Below are 18672 nucleotides of genomic sequence, written 5' to 3'. Positions count from 1 at the left end.
GGAATCAAACAACCCCTCCTGATAGGAAGCATATCCCAGTGGATGGGGATGGTGGCTGTGGTCTGGGCTGCTCTGCTCTTCCTGACCCGTTCTGTCTCCTACCAGCCGAGATCGGGGACTATGACCCAGGGAAGCACCCAGAAGGCTACAGCTCCAAGTTCCAGTTCTTCCCCAAGCACTCGGAGAAGCTGGAGAGGAAGATCGCAGAGATCCACAAGTCGGAGCTGAGGTATGGCCGGGGATGATGATGCTCGGCTGTGCTGTATCCCAATGGTGCCGTGGTGCTGAGAGCCTGCAGTGCTGCTGGCACCATGGGCAAAGGCAAACCCGGAGAGCAGAGTGGTTTGGGGAAGCAGGTGGAGGTGGGATGAAGTCCCACAAGCCCAGGCAATCCCTGCCCACACTGCTGCTGCTGCCCAGCAAGCTCCCCTTTCCTCCCCTGGAGGAATGCCTGTATAGGACATTCAGTCCTCCTTTTGCAGATGCTCTGCGTCTGGGTCCATCCCAGGGCGTATCCTGCAGGATAAGGGTTCCAGTGCTGGGGAATGCCATGGGATCACACCATGACTGATGCCTCCTGTCATTAACAGCAACCCCGCAGCTGAGGGCTGTCACATTCATGTCCCCATGGAATGTTCTTTCCCCTGTTTCCCCCTGCAGTGGGCAGACACCGGCTACTTCAGAGCTGAATTTCCTCCGGAAAGCCCAGACTCTGGAGACCTATGGGGTTGACCCCCACCCTTGCAAGGTAAAACACTTCCCCTGACCCCATTGCTGGGGTGGGTTTCTCACTCTGGTAACAATCTGGTCCCAGTGCTGCAGAACGCAGTGGGCTTGGGACTGTTTTAAACCCTCTCCAGCCTTAAAACCCATCCCCAACCGGGTGTGTGTGCACAGAGAGGTGCAGGGACACGAGTGCTCCAGAATCCTTCCATAGGGTGTTTAGGGAAGCTGTAAGGAAGTGTTTTCACATGCAGACAGCTCTGAAAGACAGCGGCTGATCATCTCCTGCTAGAACATGTGATTTGGAGGCAGCAGCAAGGTCAGGGATGTGTCTGGGAAGCCAGGAAGTGTTAATCTGCCACAGACACTCCATCACCCTGCTCCTCCCCGGCCAGTAATCCAGTTTGCTGTCTGAAATGGTTTTTATTGACTGTAGATGTCACTGCATGTGGCTCTCTCTGGTCCCTTCTAATCCGATGGCATGCAGACGGATGCGGGATGCGAAGCAGGCAGAGGATGTTACTCTGAGAGCGCTGCTCTGGGGCTTTGAACTGAATTAGGCCTCATAAATGCACAACTGTGGTAACTTTACCTGGCCTGGGGAGGTGCATCCCATTTACCTGCAGCCTGTGGTTGCCAGAGAGGATATCCAGGCTGGAGGAGCTGGATCACGGCACTGGTGCAGCTCTCCTGCGTTACCGGCTGCATTGGGCTGTGCTGCCTCAGGAGCAATGCTCAGCACCACCGAGGGCTTTGCTCCTGTTTCCCTGTGCCCCATTCAACACCTCAGCCGTTACCAAACCTTTGTGCCCCTCATTGTCCCCCAGCAAAGGTGGTTCCTGTACAGATGCACAGGAATCCTTCCCCTCAGCATCCTCCGAAACCCACCAGGGGAGAGGCAGGATGGATCCCACCAGCACCGATCACTGGCAGCAGGTTCAGGACACTGGTAGAACCCCAAGGGTCTGTGTGTGCCATGCTTGGGGCAGTCAGCGAGCAGCTCCCTGCAGGCTGGACACTGGGGTTAACCCAGGCTGCTGCCTGCTCCATACAGGACACACACTACTGGGTTTCAGCAGTCCCGGTGCTGCCCAGCAGCACTGGCTCTGCAGGGCTCTGGGCCAGTGGGAGCTAATGGGGTTTGACTGGTTCCTGTTGTAATGACTGGGGAGGAGGCTGCTGGGGCAACCGAGCCCCATCCAGCCCTGCTGGAAGCATCCTGATGAGAAATTGCTGTTGTCTTAAAGGATGTGTCTGGGAACGCAGCGTTTCTGGCCTTCACCCCCTTCGGGTTTGTTGTTCTGCAGGGAAACAAGAGAGTTCACTTCATCAAATGGTGAGTTCCCACCCGGCATCACCCATGGTGATAGATTCTCTGCTCAGCCATGAGATGCCTGTGGTGCTGCAGGGCAGGGCCATGAGAGCTGCTCAGTTCCCTGCGGTGTTCAAGGGATGCTCAGGTGAGCTCCCATGGATGGGGCATGTAGATGATCCCAGCACCGAGTGCCTTCCCCAGTCACAGAGCAATGTTCCCATATGGGACAGTGGTGAAGTGCTGAGTGTGCCCAGTGCCCACATCAGAGCTGGGATGGGGTCTGAGACATGGACAGGAGCGATGCTATGGCAGCTGGGAACCCCATCCCATGCCCTGCGCATGCTTGCAGCAGTGCACACAGAGCTTGCACACCCACCACCCACAAGCAGGGGAGAAAACAAGCGGTCCCCAGCCCGGTCCTGGTCAGGGTGCAATGGGGCTCTCCCATGTAAGCTGTGTGCTCTGTCCCTTTGCTTTGTTGCCCCACACTTACTATTTGCTGCATCTGTCTGCATTAAACTGCCCTGAGTCCTGCAGAGCTCTCCTCAGCCCCTCTGAACCAGAGTCCGTTGTTCCTCGGTCTTCACCTCATCCCAGATGCTGCTGGTGTGTCCCTCGCAGTTGGCATTGCCACCCAGGCAGTCCCTGGGATGCCCCATTGATGGGTGTCCCCTTTCCAGCAGCTGCTGGTTTCTGATGCAGAGCTCCCCTCGGGGATGGGAAGCAGGCTCCTGAAGCTGCCCCACTGCCACAGCTGCAGCCCCTGTGCCATGCCCATGCCAGCTGGGCTGTGGTGGGCTCCCTGCAGCCCTCACCCGCCTGCCCTTGTCCTTTCAGGAACGAGGTGACCAAGATGAAGTTTGAAGGGAAGACTTTCTACCTGTATGTAAGTCAGAAAGAGGTGAGTGCTTCCCTTTCCCATTATTAACCATCATTCCTGGTTAATGGAATCAGCCTGGGTACCCCCGGCTGCAGTCAGCTCCACACGAGCCATCCATATGGGGCTTGTAAAGCTGTTTCTGGGTATCCAAAAGGGAGGTGACCCAGAGGAGGCAGGGGCAGGTCACTGGTGTGCATCTGCCCACACCTCATGCAGTGTCGGGTGATGCTCCAACATCTCCCTGTGTCCTGAGCAGCTCTGGAGGAGGATCTGCCCATGTCCATGCTGCTCTCCAGCTCCATCCACACTCCAGCCTCCTGCCCCATGGGCACCGCTCACTTGTCCCCCACTGACTCCATCTTTCTCCTTTAGGAAAAGAAGATCGTTCTCACGTACTTTGCCCCAACCCCAGAAGCCTGCAAACACCTCTGGAAGTGTGGGATAGAAAACCAGGCTTTCTACAAGTGAGTGCCAGGCCCCGCGGGTGTGTGATGGGGGCTCTGTGCTGCCCCAGGGCTGCAGCCAGGGCTGAGGCTTGGGCACAGGCAGGGTCACCAAAAGCACAGGGAATAGTTTCTGACCTAATCCTAGAATCCCAGCCTGGTTTGTGCTGGGAGGAACCTCAAAGCTCCTCCAGCTCCAACCCCTGCAGGGGCAGGGACCCCTTCCACTGGAGCAGCTGCTCCAAGCCCCTGTGTCCAGCCTGGCCTTGAGCACTGGATGGGTTTTCACACTGCCTTCACAGGGGCTGTCTGTGCCCAGGGAAGTGAAGCCATTGCCCAGGGCTGCTTTAGGGCCACCTTGTAATGGACGGGGGAAGGCTGAAAACTGTCCCAAATAATCTGCTCTGAGCTCTCTGGGGACATGTTAACTGTTCATGGGACATACTCAGGGAGCAGGGAGGTGATGCCCATCCTGGGCAGCTGAGGACCATGGCTCAAGGGACCATTCCCAGCCCTGCGGCTTTGGGGCTCTCTGGGCTGCAGCTCCTGCTGGGGGACGTTAGGAAGGTGTTATCCTTCCGGAGCTTTGTGCTCCCCAGTGTGTGGCCACCAACTGCCCCCAGTGTGGTTACTGTGGCTGCAGTGCCAGCCCCAGGGATTGGCTTGGCTTTACCAAGGTGGTTTGGCTTTACCACCCTGCTCATGCTGTGCCCAAGCCCAGCCTACTCTGTGCTTTGTAATGAGTTTTACTTTAATCAGCAAGGCGCAGATAGAGCGTGTGATGTTTCCTCCCTGGGAATAGTGCAATCAGCAGCCGCAATCACCAGGTTCCATTTCTCATTACATTAACATGAAATGAAATTGCAATATTGCTTTACAAATCTCCTTGTGATTAATGGTGTCAGGGAATTACCACTGGGCTCTGCACCCGGTGGAGTGGGATGGGGGCTTGGCCAAGGTGCTGCTGGGAAAGGGGCCAGCTCCCATGGGATGGGGAGGGACTGGACTGTCCATCCCAGAGGATTTACCACTGCTGGTTGGAAAAGGCTCGTGTGCCACCATCCCAGGACCCCCCATCGCTGCCAGTGCCTTGTTTCCTTCCTGGTGCTGTTCCACACCTCCAGGGCTTTGCCCCTGTGCTTTGGCCATCCTCTGTGGGATGCTCACACAGCTCTTGGTGTCACTGCAGGCTGGAGAAGTCGAGCCAGGTCCGGACTGTGTCCAGCAGCAACTTGTTCTTCAAGGGAAGCCGGTTCCGATACAGGTGAGTAATGACAAGCAGCAGTTACTGGGTGGTTTTGGAAGCTCCTTTGGGGTGCTCTGGGGAGCAGTTCAGGGCTGCAGGGGTCTGAGGATGTGCCAAGGGTCCTCCTGTCAGCCCCAGTGAGGCCATCGCTGCCTCTTCCTCTGTTTCCCATTGACACCCCCCTCCCCAGTGCCAGAGCTGCACATGTTTGGAGGAGAGGAAGGAGCATTTGGGGTTTTGCTTTTGAGAACAAGAAGTGAAACAGAGAACCCCAATCCCTAAGTTTCAGGGGGTGTTGCTGGTCCCTGGCCCTGGGACTCGTATCTGCAGGACAAGAGACCCCAGCACATCCCCAGCTCAAGGTGCACGATAGCAGCACCCTCCTCGCTGGATGCCCATGGTGGGTCCCCCCAAAGGGGAGGTGACCCCGCAGTGTCCAGCACCTCATGGCAGGAGCAGCCATGGTGCAGAGGTGTCACCCTGCTCCTCCCACCAGCAGACTGTTGTGCTCTCCCTGGGACCTCCCTGTGCCACAGGGAGCTCATGGCACTGTGCTCATGTCCTCATGCTGCTGCTCTTGCACCACCCACAGTGGCCGCGTCGCGAAGGAGGTGATGGAGTCCAGTGCCAAGATCAAGAGGGAGCCCCCTGAGATTCACCGGTAAGAGCCTGGCAGAAGCCGCTGGAGCAGAGCAGGATTGATCCCGTGTCCAGGCACAGACCATGGCTCTGACACTGTCCCTGTTCCCATCCTCAGGGCAGGGCTGGTGCCGAGCAGGAGCTGCCCCTCCATCACCCATGGCCCCCGGCTGAGCAGCGTGCCCCGCACCCGCAGGAGAGCCGTGCACATCTCCATCATGGAAGGTAGGACATGGGCAGCCTCCTGGTGCTGGGGACATGTGTATGTGTGCACACACATGCAAACACATACACGGACAAAACACAGCCAAACCCCAGGTGATTTTAGGAGCTCCTGATGCTGGTGAGGGGATGCCAGGGCAGGGAAGGTCCCTGGTGTGTTCCCAGGGTCTTAGGGCAAGTCCAGGCAGAGCCAGACATCGCTCTTGTGGCTCAGGGCCAGTCTGGCATCAGCAGCTGAGCCTGAGCAAAGCTGGAGCCGCCTGTGGGACAGCCCAGGGCATAAGCAAAGCAGAGGGGGATTCCTCAGCAACCTCAGTGTACATTGAACTGGTGACACAGCAACAGCCCCATGCTGGTGTGCGGTGGGTGCCCTGCTCCGATGGGCTGCGGGGCCGGCTCCTGCCGTGTCACAGTCACACCAGTCCCACCGCCGCTCTGCCGGCACGGACGGGGCGCACAAACATGGACGGGGCGCACAAACATGGACGGGGCGCACAGACATGGACGGGGAGCACAGACATGGACGGGGCGCACAGACATGGACGGGGAGCACAGACATGGACGGGGCGCACAGACATGGACGGGGCGCACAGACATGGACGGGGAGCACAGACATGGACGGGGCGCACAGACATGGACGGGGCGCACAGACATGGACGGGGCGCACAGACATGGACGGGGAGCACAAACCCCAAAGGGCCCTCGGAGCAGGAAACGGGTTCATTCCCCCAGGGGTCCCTTCAACGGGACCCCCCCCGGCTCCGCCTCCCGGTGCTGGCACCACCCCTGGCACCACCCCTGCCCCGGCAGCTGCTGCTCTGCTCCCCCTTCACCCAAGGCAGCCCAGAATAGCCCGGCCCCCCCGAGCCGCGGCACCGGAGCCGCCATGGTGAAGTGCCTGGTAAAGATCAAGACCAAGGTCAGCGTGGACCTGCGGTTCACCAACCACTGCTGCCGGGAGGTGCGGGTGCGGGTGCTGGCGCTGGGGCCGCGCCTGCTGGCCCGGGCACTGCCCTGCTTCAGCTGCAGGGCTCCTGGAGCTGTGCGGATGCTAGGTAATGGTGCGGCAATGGGGGTCCTACATGGGTGTGTGCGGGGGTCTCCGGTGCTGGCTGAGCTCTGGGCTGTTGTTATCCAAAGCAGCTCCAGTATCGGGGTTGGACCCAGCTGAGCTTTGTCTGTCAGTGCCTGCAGCAAGCAGAGGGCAGGATGGTTTGGGTTGGGGGTACCAGACTGCTCTCATTGCAGTGACGAGAAGGGCCCCCCCACCACGGGCTGTTCACATGAGCTGGGTGACACCCGAGCGCACATAGCTGGCGGGGCGAGAACAGCTTTACTCCTCTGCTGTGCTTATCGCCTGAGCTGCCCCTTGTGCTCGGTGCCCGCAGCGGCACTCGTGTTAAGCTGAGCTTATCCGGAGGCAACTGGGGAGTATTTGCAAGGAAGAGGCTGTAAAGCCCCTGGGAATGCTGGCAGGATGGGGCCCTGCTCTTCGTTCCTTGGCAGAGCCAGGGACCCCACTGACACTGTGCCATGGTGTACTGTGCCCTCCCTAACAGGAGAGATGTCCCCAAGGTTGTCTTTTAATGCATCAGCCCAAGATGGGCAGGTGCTTGTCCTGGGGCTCCCAGCGGCTGCCCCAGTGCTGACACCATGGAGTGTTTCTGCCCCCCTGTCCCTGTACCCCCTTTGCTGCTGTAGGGGTAGTGGAAGGTGTCCCTGCCTATGGCAGGGGTTGGAACCGGATGAGCTTTAAGCTCCCTTCCAACATAAACCATTTGTGATTCTATGATCATCTCTGCCCATGGCTGCTCCTGGTTGGTGCTGGTGTCTGTCCCCTCAGTGCAGCTGCAGCACACGGTGTCTGTGCCGCACTGATGACAGCCAGCGGCTGTCGGTGATGGTGACAGGTTACGAGGGTGTTCCTGCGTCACCGGTGCGGGAGAGCCGATGGGGACCCAACAGTGGGGCACAGCTGAGGTTGGGTCCTGCACATCCCTGAGTGTCCCCTTTGCCCCCCAGGCCTGGAGTCCCTTCGGGACAGCGCCCACTCCACCCCGGTGCGCTCATCCTCCCATGGCGATGCCTTCGCAGCCCCGGCACGCGGCGGCCGTGCCGACAGCAGCGAGCGCGTGGCCGTCATCGCGGATGAGAACTACAGCCCCGCGGACAGCGTGCTGCCCACACCGGTGGCCGAGCACAGCCTGGAGCTCATGCTGCTGTCGCGCCAGGCCAACGGTGCCCCCTGCTCCATCGAGGAGGAGAAGGAGTCGGAGGCCGGCACGCCGGCGGCGGAGGAGGCGGGCGAGCTGCGGGCGCTGTGCCCCGGCACCGGCGGGCTGGGTCCGGCACAAGCCGAGCAGGTGAATAAGTTTGTTCTAAGTGTCCTCCGTTTGCTCCTTGTGACTGTTGGACTCCTCTTTGTCTTGCTCCTCCTCCTCATCGTCCTTACCGAGTCCGACCTTGACACTGCCTTTTTCCGCGATATCCGCCAGACCCCCGAGTTCGAGCAGTTCCATTACCAATACTTTTGTCCCCTCAGGCGATGGTTTGCCTGCAAAGTCCGCGCCGTGGTAAGCCTGCTCATTGACACCTGAAGGCAGGAGCCGGGGGCCTGGGCAGAGACCTTCGGCACACGCTCATAACCCTCCCTTCCCGACCCAGAGCGCACCGGGAGGAAGAGGAGGGTTGGGTGCAGCCCCCGGAGCCTCCTTCCCCCTGCTCTCGGCCCCCGGACCCACACAGCACCTCACGTTCCACCCCTCCTATGGGAGCACCGAGCAGAGGGATGTGCTGTGGTCCTGCTGCTGCCGGCACCGCAGGAGCATCGGTGATGCCAGGCCACAGAAGCTTTAGCAATGGTGCTACCGAGCAGTGGTTCGGACACTGGTGTCCTCCTGCATTACTGAATCCACCACTGTGCACCCCATCGTCCCCGTGCCGCTTTGCCGCAGACCCTCCCTGCTGCCGGAGCCTCCTGCACAGCCGGATGCCATGGGAATGCCGCGGTGCCCTGCTCCCTGCAGCACAGCAGCCTCAGCTATCCCACCTCCTCCCCAGCCCCACCAGTGCTCCCAAGGGCAGGGTGAGCACAACAGGCACCCGTGGCCGAGCCTGGTAGTGACTGTGTTGGATTTATTAGGAAGACCTTTTCCCTCTGGAAGCTGTACCTGTTTTGTATAAAAAACACACAAAAAAGAACAAAAAAAAAAGACAGTTTCAAGGTCTATTTTAACAAGGAAATGCTATTTTGTTATCAAATCTGATCAAGTCTTTTTTTACTTGCCGGATCGGGTGGCCGAGCGGTTCGCGTTGAGCAAAGGGTTTAGGAATTGAACACTATTGGAAGCCTAACAGCAATTAACCCGGCGCTAGCTCTGGATTAGAGAAAGGAGCTCTGATTTGGTGACTTTACTGACGGGGAAAGGACAGACCCACAGGAGTGGAGGTGACGCTGAACAAGCCAATGGACAACCATTAGACCCATCTGTTCTCCAGCAAAACTCAAGCAACCCAACTCATGGTACTTGTGATGACCTCCAGAGGCGTGGGAAGCAGCGCTCTATTCCCACAGGGAGCAATAAAAGCCAGTTTGGTTCAGGTTTGGTTGAGAAGTGGGACACAAAGAGAAGGTGCAAACAGGTGAGCAGGTTTTATTTCATCTCAGGGAGAGCTTTGCCGTACGCTGGGGCCATAGCTGCAGTGTTCAACAGCCTGATTTCCATGTTCTTGTCTCTGAGCATCCCACCATCCATCCATCACTGCTGGGGCTGCTCCTGCCCGGTGCGGGCCTGGAGAAGGAGCATGATGCTGATGTTGGTTGATCCAACACCACGGCCAGACTTGGGTCATTTGTTACTGCAATAAGAGGTCCTGGATCTGTCGGTGGGGAATAAAGACCTCAGCCGGGTCGTGTTCGGCTGCCGAGGGCACAGCACAAGGGCCGAGGAAGGGTTTGCCTGAGCCCCGCTCGGGGGCAGGCAGGAGGATGGAGTTCTACATGATAATCCTGTTTTATGCAACATAACCTAGCAAAGTAACTCTTAGCGTAGTGCGCCTACCTCAGCCCGTAGTTAATGGTGTTTCTATGCAGTGCGTGGTAGTCCCAAACCTGCCGTTTTCCACCCTGGGTTTAAGATGCAGTGTTTCCTCCTCCTCCTCCTCCTCCCTGCTGATGTACTGCGTGATGTTGTGACAGCACAGCCCCGTCCGCAGCCAGACCCCCTCCTGCCCCACAGCCCTGGGGTACCTCTGCAGGTTCCAGCCAGCCTTTTACTGCAGAGCCACCACAAGTGGTGCCCTCCCGTTGTCCGTTCTCCCTGTCCGCTCCATCTCCGTCCGGTGTTTCCCGACCTGTTAGTTTTACTTGTCTTTCTATTACAATGTTGTTTCCATAGGTTCTTATCTCAGAAAATAAAGATCTCGTCCTAGCTTACTGCATCTTGAGGCAGTACAGTAAAAATACCTGAAAATGTGAATTTCTTAGTTTTCATAAAAAGAACCCTAGAAATTAACCTTTCATGTGCCAAATACTGGAAGTTACATTTTTCCTTCAAAATGTACCTTTTTTCTACATATTCAATATCTTAGTTAGCATAAAATCATTGGTGCCATGAGAAGTATTTTTAAATTTAAATAAATATTTAAATCTCATGAAAGGCAGAGTTGGTATCAGCTTTGTTCAGTGCTGCCTCCTGGTGAGCAAAGCAAAGTGCCCCAGTTGCTGCATTGGCTGCAGGGAACCTGGAGAGGGGCTTGGGACAAGGGATGTAGGGACAGGCCAAGGGGAATGGCTTGAACCTGCCCAAGGGGAGACTGAGAGCTGGGATTCTACTGATCCAAGGTTGAAAAACTGGGGGAAAAAGTCCCCATTTTGGTACAAACTAATGCCACAGCACATCTGAGTCATTTTATTCTCTAGTTACAGAAGAGAAGCCAAAGGTAGCTTAGAAAATTAATTTTAAAGCTTTTACAATACACTTTTTGTCCTGAGAAAATCCCGTGGGTTTGGGAGCAGCAGAATGGGGCTTAAACCAAGGGAATGCAGACAGGAAGATACAACCACCTGCAGCATGGTTCTATTCCTTGAACACGTGAAGGCGGCCGCTGGAGTTGCCACCCACAAGGATGTTCCTACTGGGATGAACGATGTTGATGGAGCAGACGGAGCCCAGGCAGTCGAGGTTAGAAAAGGAGTGCAAGAGTTGTCCAGTGTCTTGGAAGACTTCGATTTGCCTGGGCCGTGCCATGCTGCCCACCACAAAACAGTGCTCCTGCTTGGGGTCCCATATGGCTCTGAACCTGGACAGCCAGCGGCCCGTGTTGTTGTTGTGGCTGCAGAGAAGGAACCAGGAGAAAAGAGAAGAGAGAACATCCCTCTTACTGACTCCAGCCCTGGAGAGCATCATCATTTCTGCTTCAACCCAGCCTGAACCACCAGCACTTCCCCCCATCGTGCTGCTCTGGTCCCTTTGGTGATCACCACCCTGTGATGGGTGGGACAGGACAAAGAAAGGCAGTGGAGCAAGAAGATAAAGCTGAGGGCACTGCAATGGGTGGGATTATCAGTTTAAGTAGTTCTGCTTCATGGCTCTGTATTATAGTCAGAATAGGACAAATATGCATCGAGCCTGTTTTGATAAACCACAGACTATGAGTGGCTCCCAGGCAAACAAGCCCTGACAACCTCCCCGTTCACCCTTTGTGCACAGCCTGAACTCACTCTCCTGGAGCACAAAGTGCTTCACAAGCCTTGAGCCTCCACCCCAAACCACCCCACTGACCACAAAGAGGTAACCTCTGATATTAAACCAAATGCACAGTTCAGCACGGGTGGGCACTTGTCTGCTCCCACTGCCCCTCCTGCCCCTGAGCCTGCAGCCCCAGGGTGCTCAGCTTACCTGACAGTGCTGAGAGCTGGGACCGTGGGTGACAACGAGGTGGTGTCATAGACCCTGTAACATAAACCAGTGTGGCAATGAACCAGACGGGTTATAAAAGGCAGCCCTGGCCTCACAAAGCATAGATCAGCATGGCCAGACCTTGCAGGGCTCTGGAATGCAGTAGTGAACAGCATCCAGGTCAAATGGAAGCACCAATATTCCAACTGAGTATATTTGCTTCTTTAAATTGGATGAGCTTTTAGCTCGAGTGGAAGGTCATCCCTTTGGAAAGCTGTTACAGGAGGAGGACAGAACAACTTGTAGATTCCTCCATCCTTTCAGTCACTGCATTAACAGGGACTAAATAAATGAACCTGTATCTGTTCTCTCCATAAATATCCTGGTTTACTCTCTTCCCGTTAGTGCTCTGACCCTTGCTCTGTTAGCACCAAGGATTTACGATGTTCATAGCCCAGCTTACTATGGAGAACAAACCTAGTGAATACATCACGGGAGAGAAAACACCCGTGAGGCAGAACTCACACAGAAGAGCTCTTTCCTTCATTAGGGGAAGGGGAGAAAGAAAACCCAGTTTCAGACGGAACATCCATGCAATCAGGTGTGCACAGGAACAGACTGATTGAATTATGGTCACAAAACCACCTAGCAGACCCCCCCCACCAGATCCCTAATACAACACAGGTTAAACCATCCCCTGGCACACTAGTTATAAACAAGCTGACAGAACCATCATGTTAAGTACCAGCAGCTAAAAATAACCCCAGTTTCTAAGCGTTGTGTTTGTGCTGATGAGCTGGGTTTGGCTGGTGTTGCTCGCGGGGCTTGGTTGGGTTGTTAAAGGTGGTGTGGACTTGTTCACTGTGAGTACTTGTCAGGAAAATGAGAATTAGGGAAAAAATAAAACTAACATTTAAATGCCAGTGCACGTAAATATCACTGTTGAAAAGCATACTACAGTTAGAAGCTCTCCATTAAGGGTAAAGGTCCATTCCATCCCTAACTATCCTATGAGTCTAATGACACCTCCCAGCTGGCATATTGCATAGGGTTACTCCTTGCCACGCTGCTCACCTCAGGTTGTTGTCGGCACACACGGTCACCACCCTGCTCCCGGTGACAGGGGAGAAGTAGGCAGAGGCAACACTCTTTGTGTGTCCCTTCAGGCTGCTCACGGGCTCATTCTGCTTCGCGGTCAGGCACCGAACGTCATAAACACAAACATCCCTGCAGCAGAGCAGGGGCAGAGCCTCAGCAGGGGTCAGCCCAACTGTCCCCATCCTCTGCTCATCCAGACCCGCTCCGGGCACCCCAACCATCCCAAAGGCTCTGGAAGCACCAGAGCCAGCCCAAACCAGCAGCTCATGGACATCCCTCAGCACCATGACCTGACACAGTGACTCAAAGCATCCCTTGGTACCCATTACCAAAGTTAATCCCACTTAAATCCTGCTGGCAACTAAAACCTTGTTTCCTATAAGCTCAAGAGTAAAGGCTGATGAACTGGCTGCCGCATCAGCTGCTGCTCCTGCCCTCCACCCACACCACACTCAGACACCAAAGCAGATAGAGCACTGAAACCAGAATAACCCCAGCTCCTATGGAGATACGTACGTGGAGCCAGCAGCAAGGAAATACTGCTTATTCACAGGGTGAACGTGCACTGTCCTGGTTCTTATGAAGCCAATGTTTGCAGAGAGCTCTGGAGACGTGCCTGGGGTCCTCCTGTCCACAACAGAGACGTCACCCTCCCAGCATCCCACTATTGCAGTGGAGGCATTGTCATCCAGAAAGTCAAAGGAAGACAGGCTGACATTGTCTTCACTTCTGCAGATCTGAGCACAGGAAAGGGCAAATGTAACCAAAAGCAGCCAACAAAACACACAGTTACCCATGACGCCCAAACTACTCTATGGGCTGTAGATGTTATGCTTTCCCTTTTTAATATACTAAAACCACTAACAAAGACCACCTCATTTGACAGCCTCAGCTATGCATGTGGGTAACCTTCCTGTAAAACTGGGGTGCTTTCCACAGGGTAATTTCCCACACCCCCAACAGGCAACAACATGCTCCAAATCCCCTGCTGGCACTCACAGGGCACCACCACCTCCATGTAAAAGGAGGCAAATGGAGCTGGACAACAGCACTTCTCTGCCCTCAACTTCTAGAGGCACATTCTTGAAGCCTCTGTCTCAAGCCCCCTGCAGCCCCACCAGAATGACACTGCCTGTAAGGGCTGGGGCTTTAAGGGGCTGTAGCTTGTTGTGCTCCCCAGTGCTGGAGAGGTGATCAGTGCAGCTGCATCAGGCAGGAACAAGCCAACAGCCTCACAAAGCTCCTCAGCTCAGCTGCCTGCATCACCAGAGACAGGCACAGCGTTCTGCTCTCCTGGAGCCTGGGAAAGCAAAGTCAGCTCATGCTTTCTGCTGTTTTACAACGTTTATTTGGGCTGGGTTTGCTTTTTCCTGTGTGTAAGGTTTAGTTCTTTAACTCACTCTCGTTTGTCATTGTTCAAAGGTAATGCTTCAGAAAAGAGGCACATGTTGCCTAAGTAGAGATGGGAAATTAGATTCAGTACTTGAACTATCTCTGCAGGAAGGAAATTGGAAGAACCCAAGCTGAGACTGGGTCTTATTGAGCAGGAAGCATCTCTGTATGTTTTGATGTTAGTTAAGGGTTACTGCACATGTCCTTGTGGAAATGGAATCCTGAACTTCCTCATGAACAAAACAACCCCCAGACAACAACATGGCTGCGATGAGACTGAAGCTTTACAGCAGCACATACCACAGGGTTTACAATGAGCCTGCAGCATCCCCAATGGATCACTCACCTCGTCGAAGACAGCCCTAGTAACATCCGCACATCGCAGGCTTTCACTGCTCACAGACAGCAGGTGAGCGGGATTGAAGGGAGAAAACTGCATACAGCTGATTTGGCCATTGTGTGCTGTGAAGGTCTGTGATCCTTCAGCCCCACAGCTCTGAAACACAAGTGAGATCCAGTGGGTACGGGTGCTAATCATGGTGCTATTTCTATTCATTGCTGCAACTTCCAAAGTAAAGCCTCTGTACCCCAAAGGTTCTCCAGTCTGATCCGGGTAACAGCAGTGGAGGATGCAGCAGGGTGCCCAGTATGTGGACAGACATGTAGTATATAGTGGGGATGGAGGGGCAGGACAAGGGGGAAGGGCTTTAAGCTGACAGAGAGGAGATCTAGTGCTATCCATTGGAATGGGGAACCATGAGCCTGTCAAAAGGACGCTCCAGGCTGTGCCCCATTCACACCCATCCCTCAGCAAACAGCTCTGCAGGTGAAGAGCACACGAGCAACTCACCACATTCCAGAGGCCGATCTGCCCACCCTTGTCTCCAGCTGCCACCAAGATGATGCTTTCTGAAGGGTGGATGGCTATGGAACACACTCGGTATTTCACCACCTTTTTAATGCTATCTTCACTAAGCACCATGCTGTTCAGGCTGTCCTGGTACCTACACAACATCACAGTAACAACAGCTCAAGAGGAGAAAGAAGAACAAGGCAATACCCAGCTTTAGCTGCTGTCCTCAGATTACCTTTTCATGTCACTTGTGAGCTTTTCAGTACCATGAGCTTTCACCTACACACAGAAAGGAAGTATGAGAATCAGAGCCCAAGCTACATCTCATCATCCAGAAATAACTCGCTGTAACCGGTAGTACCTCACTTATCCTCATCCACGTAGCCAATAGGTCATCTGCCAATGTGCTGTCCCCCACCTCATCTTCTGGAGTCATTGGCAAAGGTCCGGCTGGCACCCGAGGCTGGAACAACATCAGCAATTTTCAGCACTCAAAACAACCAGAACAGGGGGAATTACCACTTCCCACACACGAGATGCTCTGGGAACACACCTCTGGTAACACAAGAACTAAACATAGAGGAGTTTGTATCAAATCTGATTAAAAGATAAGCAGAACTTCACTGAACACTAGAGCAAAGGGAATCTTCTGCCCTGGGTTTTCCTCTCCTTCCCATACCCCAGGAAGGCTGGTGTCCAAGAACCATGCGGGCCCCTGGATGACATCCTCCACTGCAGACAATGACTGCAGACCCTGGGGGTGCCCCTGGGTCCAAGGTGGTGACTCCCTCTCTCCCTGCACTTGCTGAATTCGATCCTTTTCCCATCTGTTCTAGCACTATCTTTTTATAATAACCATCTTTTTCCCTTATTCTCATAACCCAACTGCGGTATCTGACCTCAGCTGCGCGTTCATTTCCCTATGGGGATCATGAACAAAGCACTTTCAACACTGGGATTTATCCAGTTGGACCATGACACCACCAAACCTGCACTATCTATGTCATCAGCATCATGACTGACTTGCAGAGAGGACACTGAATCCTGCTATCCAGGATGCCTTTGATTGCCACCACACAACATTGCACCTTCGCATTGCCCAGTGGTGCTTACAAGCTCAGCAATGACAAGTATTACCAGTTTCATCAGCACTGGTTTTATACCCCTTCTGTGTCCAACCCTTCCCCATCTTACAGCCTCCTCTGCTTCGGGCTGGGCAGGCGGCTCTGGCACTGGAATTCCCGTTGGATCGACTCTCTGTAAGCGCATGGATCTTCGAAGCACTGTTTCATCTTCTGCCTTCTTAGGCTTAGCTCTACAACAATGAGAACACTCCAAAGTCACACAGTTCAAGTATTCCTCTGTGTTTCAGTAGGAGGCTCCAGAGCAGGTTCCAATGTGGAGCTCCAACACCCTGGCTCAGCCCAACCTGCCCTGTTCTGATTCACTGCACGGGGCTGCAATTGCTTCTGCTCAGGGACAGCAGCAAACAAGGACTCTGCAATGCACACAGATGTGCTGCTGCTTTATTTCACTTGTAACACATCCAGCCACAGTCACTCCTCTTCCCAGCCCTCCTCATTTATAATTCATCCTCCCATTCACTGACCCAGTCACCTTTTCCCACTTTCTTCCATCATGTATCTACTCTTTATTTGGGCATGAGCTCATTGTCCTGCTTTGCCTGGTACTGCTTTGGCCCTGCCAAATGCCTTTCCTTTGACAGCAGGCAGCTTCCCCATCCCTTGCACCTAGCTCTGCCCCTCTCTCTTTCCCACATCTTCTCCCATCATTCACAACCCCCCCCAGTTCTGTAATCTGACAGAAAAGATGGTGTCATCTTCTCCCCAAAGGACAGCAGAGCAGAGGCACTACCAGAGGAGCTGCTGTTCCTCAACTCAGGATCATCAGTTACTCAGATTTAGCTCCTCAGCAGCTCACTCTCTCTGCAGCATCAGGTCGGTGCAGATGGAAGTGCTGAAGCACTTAACACACAATGAGGGAACAGGGATGCAAATCTCATAAACAGTTATTTTACCTTTTGGTGGCGTGAGGCTGTCTCTTATTCACCACCTGCAGAAGTCTTGCAGCTGACTTCAAGAGAACAGAAAAGAAAGCTTTTAACAAGCATAAAGGATGAGCCTGTATAAAATACAACCCAACTGCTGCATCAGCTGCAAAACCATCGTCCTGCTCACAACGTGTCCAGAGGAGGCCACGGAGCTGCTGCGAGGGCTGGAGCATCCCTGCTCTGGAGCCAGGCTGAGAGAGCTGGGCTGGGGCAGCCTGGACAAGAGAAGGGGAGACCTGAGAGCAGCTCCAGTGCCTAAAGGGGCTGCAGGAAAGCTGGAGAGGGGCTTGGGGCAAGGGATGTAGGGACAGGCCAAGGGGAATGGCTTGAACCTGCCCAAGAGAGGGGAGACTGAGCTGAGCTCTGAGGCAGAAGCTGTTCCCTGGGAGGGTGCTGAGGCGCTGGCACAGGGTGCCCAGAGAAGCTGTGGCTGCCCCATCCCTGGCAGTGCTCAAGGCCAGGTTGGATGGGGCTGTGACCACAGGCACTGTGACCAGTACAGACACCCCATGAGCAGAGTGCTCACAGTTTAACCTCCTGTCTTGAGCAAAGCAAAGCAGCACAACCCCACTGCGCATCCGGCCGGGACAGCCCTGGTGTCCCAGGACATGTCCATGGCTCTCCTCACACATCACTGCTAGGAAAGGGCTTCAAGGCCAGAGGGATGGCAGTGCCATCATCACACTTGGAGAGCCCATTCAGACACTGCTCGGAGCCTGTACAAACCTCATGCAGCTTCAGAGCAGCGAAGAACTTGGCATTTTCTGTGATGTTCTTCAGCCGTTTCCTCTCATAAGCTGACAGCTCAACGTCCCCATTCTACAAAAGAAAAGCCCATTGCTCCTCATCGTATGGTGACACAAGTGCAAGAGACATCCCAACCTCCCGGGGAGTGAGCTTCTGAGTTACTGTCTACCCATACAAACTGTGCTGATCCCATATCCACACCAAGAGCAACTCACAGCGTGCCCAGAGCAGCTGTGGCTGCCCCATCCCTGGCAGTGCTCAAGGCCAGGTTGGACACAGGGGTTGGAGCAGCTGCTCCAGTGGAAGGGGTTGGAGCTGCATCAGCTCTAAGGTCCCTCCGAGCCGTGCGCTCCCCCCCTCGGGTCCCCTCCGCACTCACCATGGGGGTGTCCCCCGCGTCGCTCCCGTCGCTCTCCTCATCCCAGCCGCTGCCGTCGGGGCCGGAACCGGAGCCGAGCGCCGCTTTCCGAGGGCTGCGCTCCCGGCACCGCCTCTTCCCCGGTGCGGCTCCGCCGTGTGCGCTCGGGAGCCGCTGCTGGGGCAGCAGCCGCCGGTCCCCGACGGGCAGAGGGGTGAGCAGCACCCGCAGCTGCCGCACCGGGAGCTCCGCGCTGCCTGTCGGGGGGGGCTCCTGGGGGTGCGAACCGGGGCTCTGCGGGATCCGCAGCCCGGGGACTCCCCCCCCGGCCCCGGTCCCGGCCGCCTCGGGCCGCGGCTTCGCGGGTCGGCCCCGTCTCCTCCGCTGGGTCCGCGCAGCCCCGGCCCCCGACGGCTCCCGGCCCCGCTCCGCTGTCCCCCCCCCTCCCTCCCGCACCTGCGGCCGCTGCCGGGAGCGCGGAGACGGCTCCGGGGGCTGCGGTGGCCCCGGTTGCGGTAGCGCCATGGCGGGCGGCGGGGGGCGGAGCGACGGCTTCCCGCTTCCCGACGGGGGCGGTGCGGCCGGGGCTGCCCCGCCTGCAGCGGATGGGGGGGAACCGGAGCTGGGTCCTGACCGGGGGGGGAACCGGAGCCGCCGCTCCCGGCACCGGGAGGATGCGCGCAGGGACGGGACCGGGGCTCGGCCTCGCCGGGAGGAACGGACGGGGCCAGAGAGGGGAGCTCCGAGCACGAGGTCCGGCCCCTGGCACGGACTGAGCCGGGGGC

At 55.8% G+C, this 18672-nt stretch overlaps 2 protein-coding genes across 4 annotated transcripts in view; one reads left to right on the top strand and one right to left on the bottom strand.

Annotated features, from left to right (window-relative positions):
* The window catches only part of FRMD5 (FERM domain containing 5), a 59784-nt gene extending 51595 nt beyond the window's left edge, over positions 1-8189 (top strand). For 2 of the 3 annotated variants that reach the window (XM_034066260.1, XM_034066259.1), the window contains 9 exons: positions 106-229; positions 661-748; positions 1971-2059; positions 2876-2939; positions 3291-3382; positions 4551-4625; positions 5200-5268; positions 5365-5471; positions 7491-8189. In XM_034066260.1, coding sequence (XP_033922151.1) covers positions 106-229; positions 661-748; positions 1971-2059; positions 2876-2939; positions 3291-3382; positions 4551-4625; positions 5200-5268; positions 5365-5471; positions 7491-8065 — 1283 coding nt within the window. In that variant the 3' untranslated portion in view covers positions 8066-8189. The remainder of the gene's footprint in view (positions 1-105; positions 230-660; positions 749-1970; positions 2060-2875; positions 2940-3290; positions 3383-4550; positions 4626-5199; positions 5269-5364; positions 5472-7490) is intronic. The other variant, XM_034066261.1, reaches the window with a different exon arrangement.
* A 2173-nt stretch (positions 8190-10362) lies between these two features.
* WDR76 (WD repeat domain 76) lies at positions 10363-18412 on the bottom strand. Its single transcript, XM_031054950.2, has 12 exons — positions 17909-18412; positions 17509-17601; positions 16750-16805; positions 15906-16026; positions 15073-15174; positions 14947-14990; positions 14709-14862; positions 14205-14354; positions 12983-13203; positions 12443-12595; positions 11369-11422; positions 10363-10802 (listed from the first exon to the last, which is right to left on the bottom strand). The coding sequence occupies exons 1-12, from the start codon at positions 18410-18412 to the stop codon at positions 10547-10549; spliced, it is 1908 nt and encodes a 635-aa protein (XP_030910810.2). The 3' UTR covers positions 10363-10546.
* Positions 18413-18672: the final 260 nt, after the last annotated feature.

The sequence above is a fragment of the Melopsittacus undulatus genome, chromosome 9 (assembly GCF_012275295.1).
Source record: "Melopsittacus undulatus isolate bMelUnd1 chromosome 9, bMelUnd1.mat.Z, whole genome shotgun sequence".
Taxonomy (NCBI): Eukaryota; Metazoa; Chordata; class Aves; order Psittaciformes; family Psittaculidae; genus Melopsittacus; species Melopsittacus undulatus.
This window is presented reverse-complemented; position numbering and strand designations above follow the sequence as displayed.

Coding starts and splice junctions, on each gene's coding strand:
- WDR76 (XM_031054950.2), bottom strand. CDS start 18,412: ATGGCGCTACCGCAACCGGGGCCACCGCAGCCCCCGGAGCCGTCTCCG. Junction 16,027..16,749: donor CAGCCTCACGCCACCAAAAG/GTAAAATAACTG, acceptor TCATTGTTGTAG/AGCTAAGCCTAAGAAGGCAG. Junction 13,204..14,204: donor CTAGGGCTGTCTTCGACGAG/GTGAGTGATCCA, acceptor TCCTGTGCTCAG/ATCTGCAGAAGTGAAGACAA.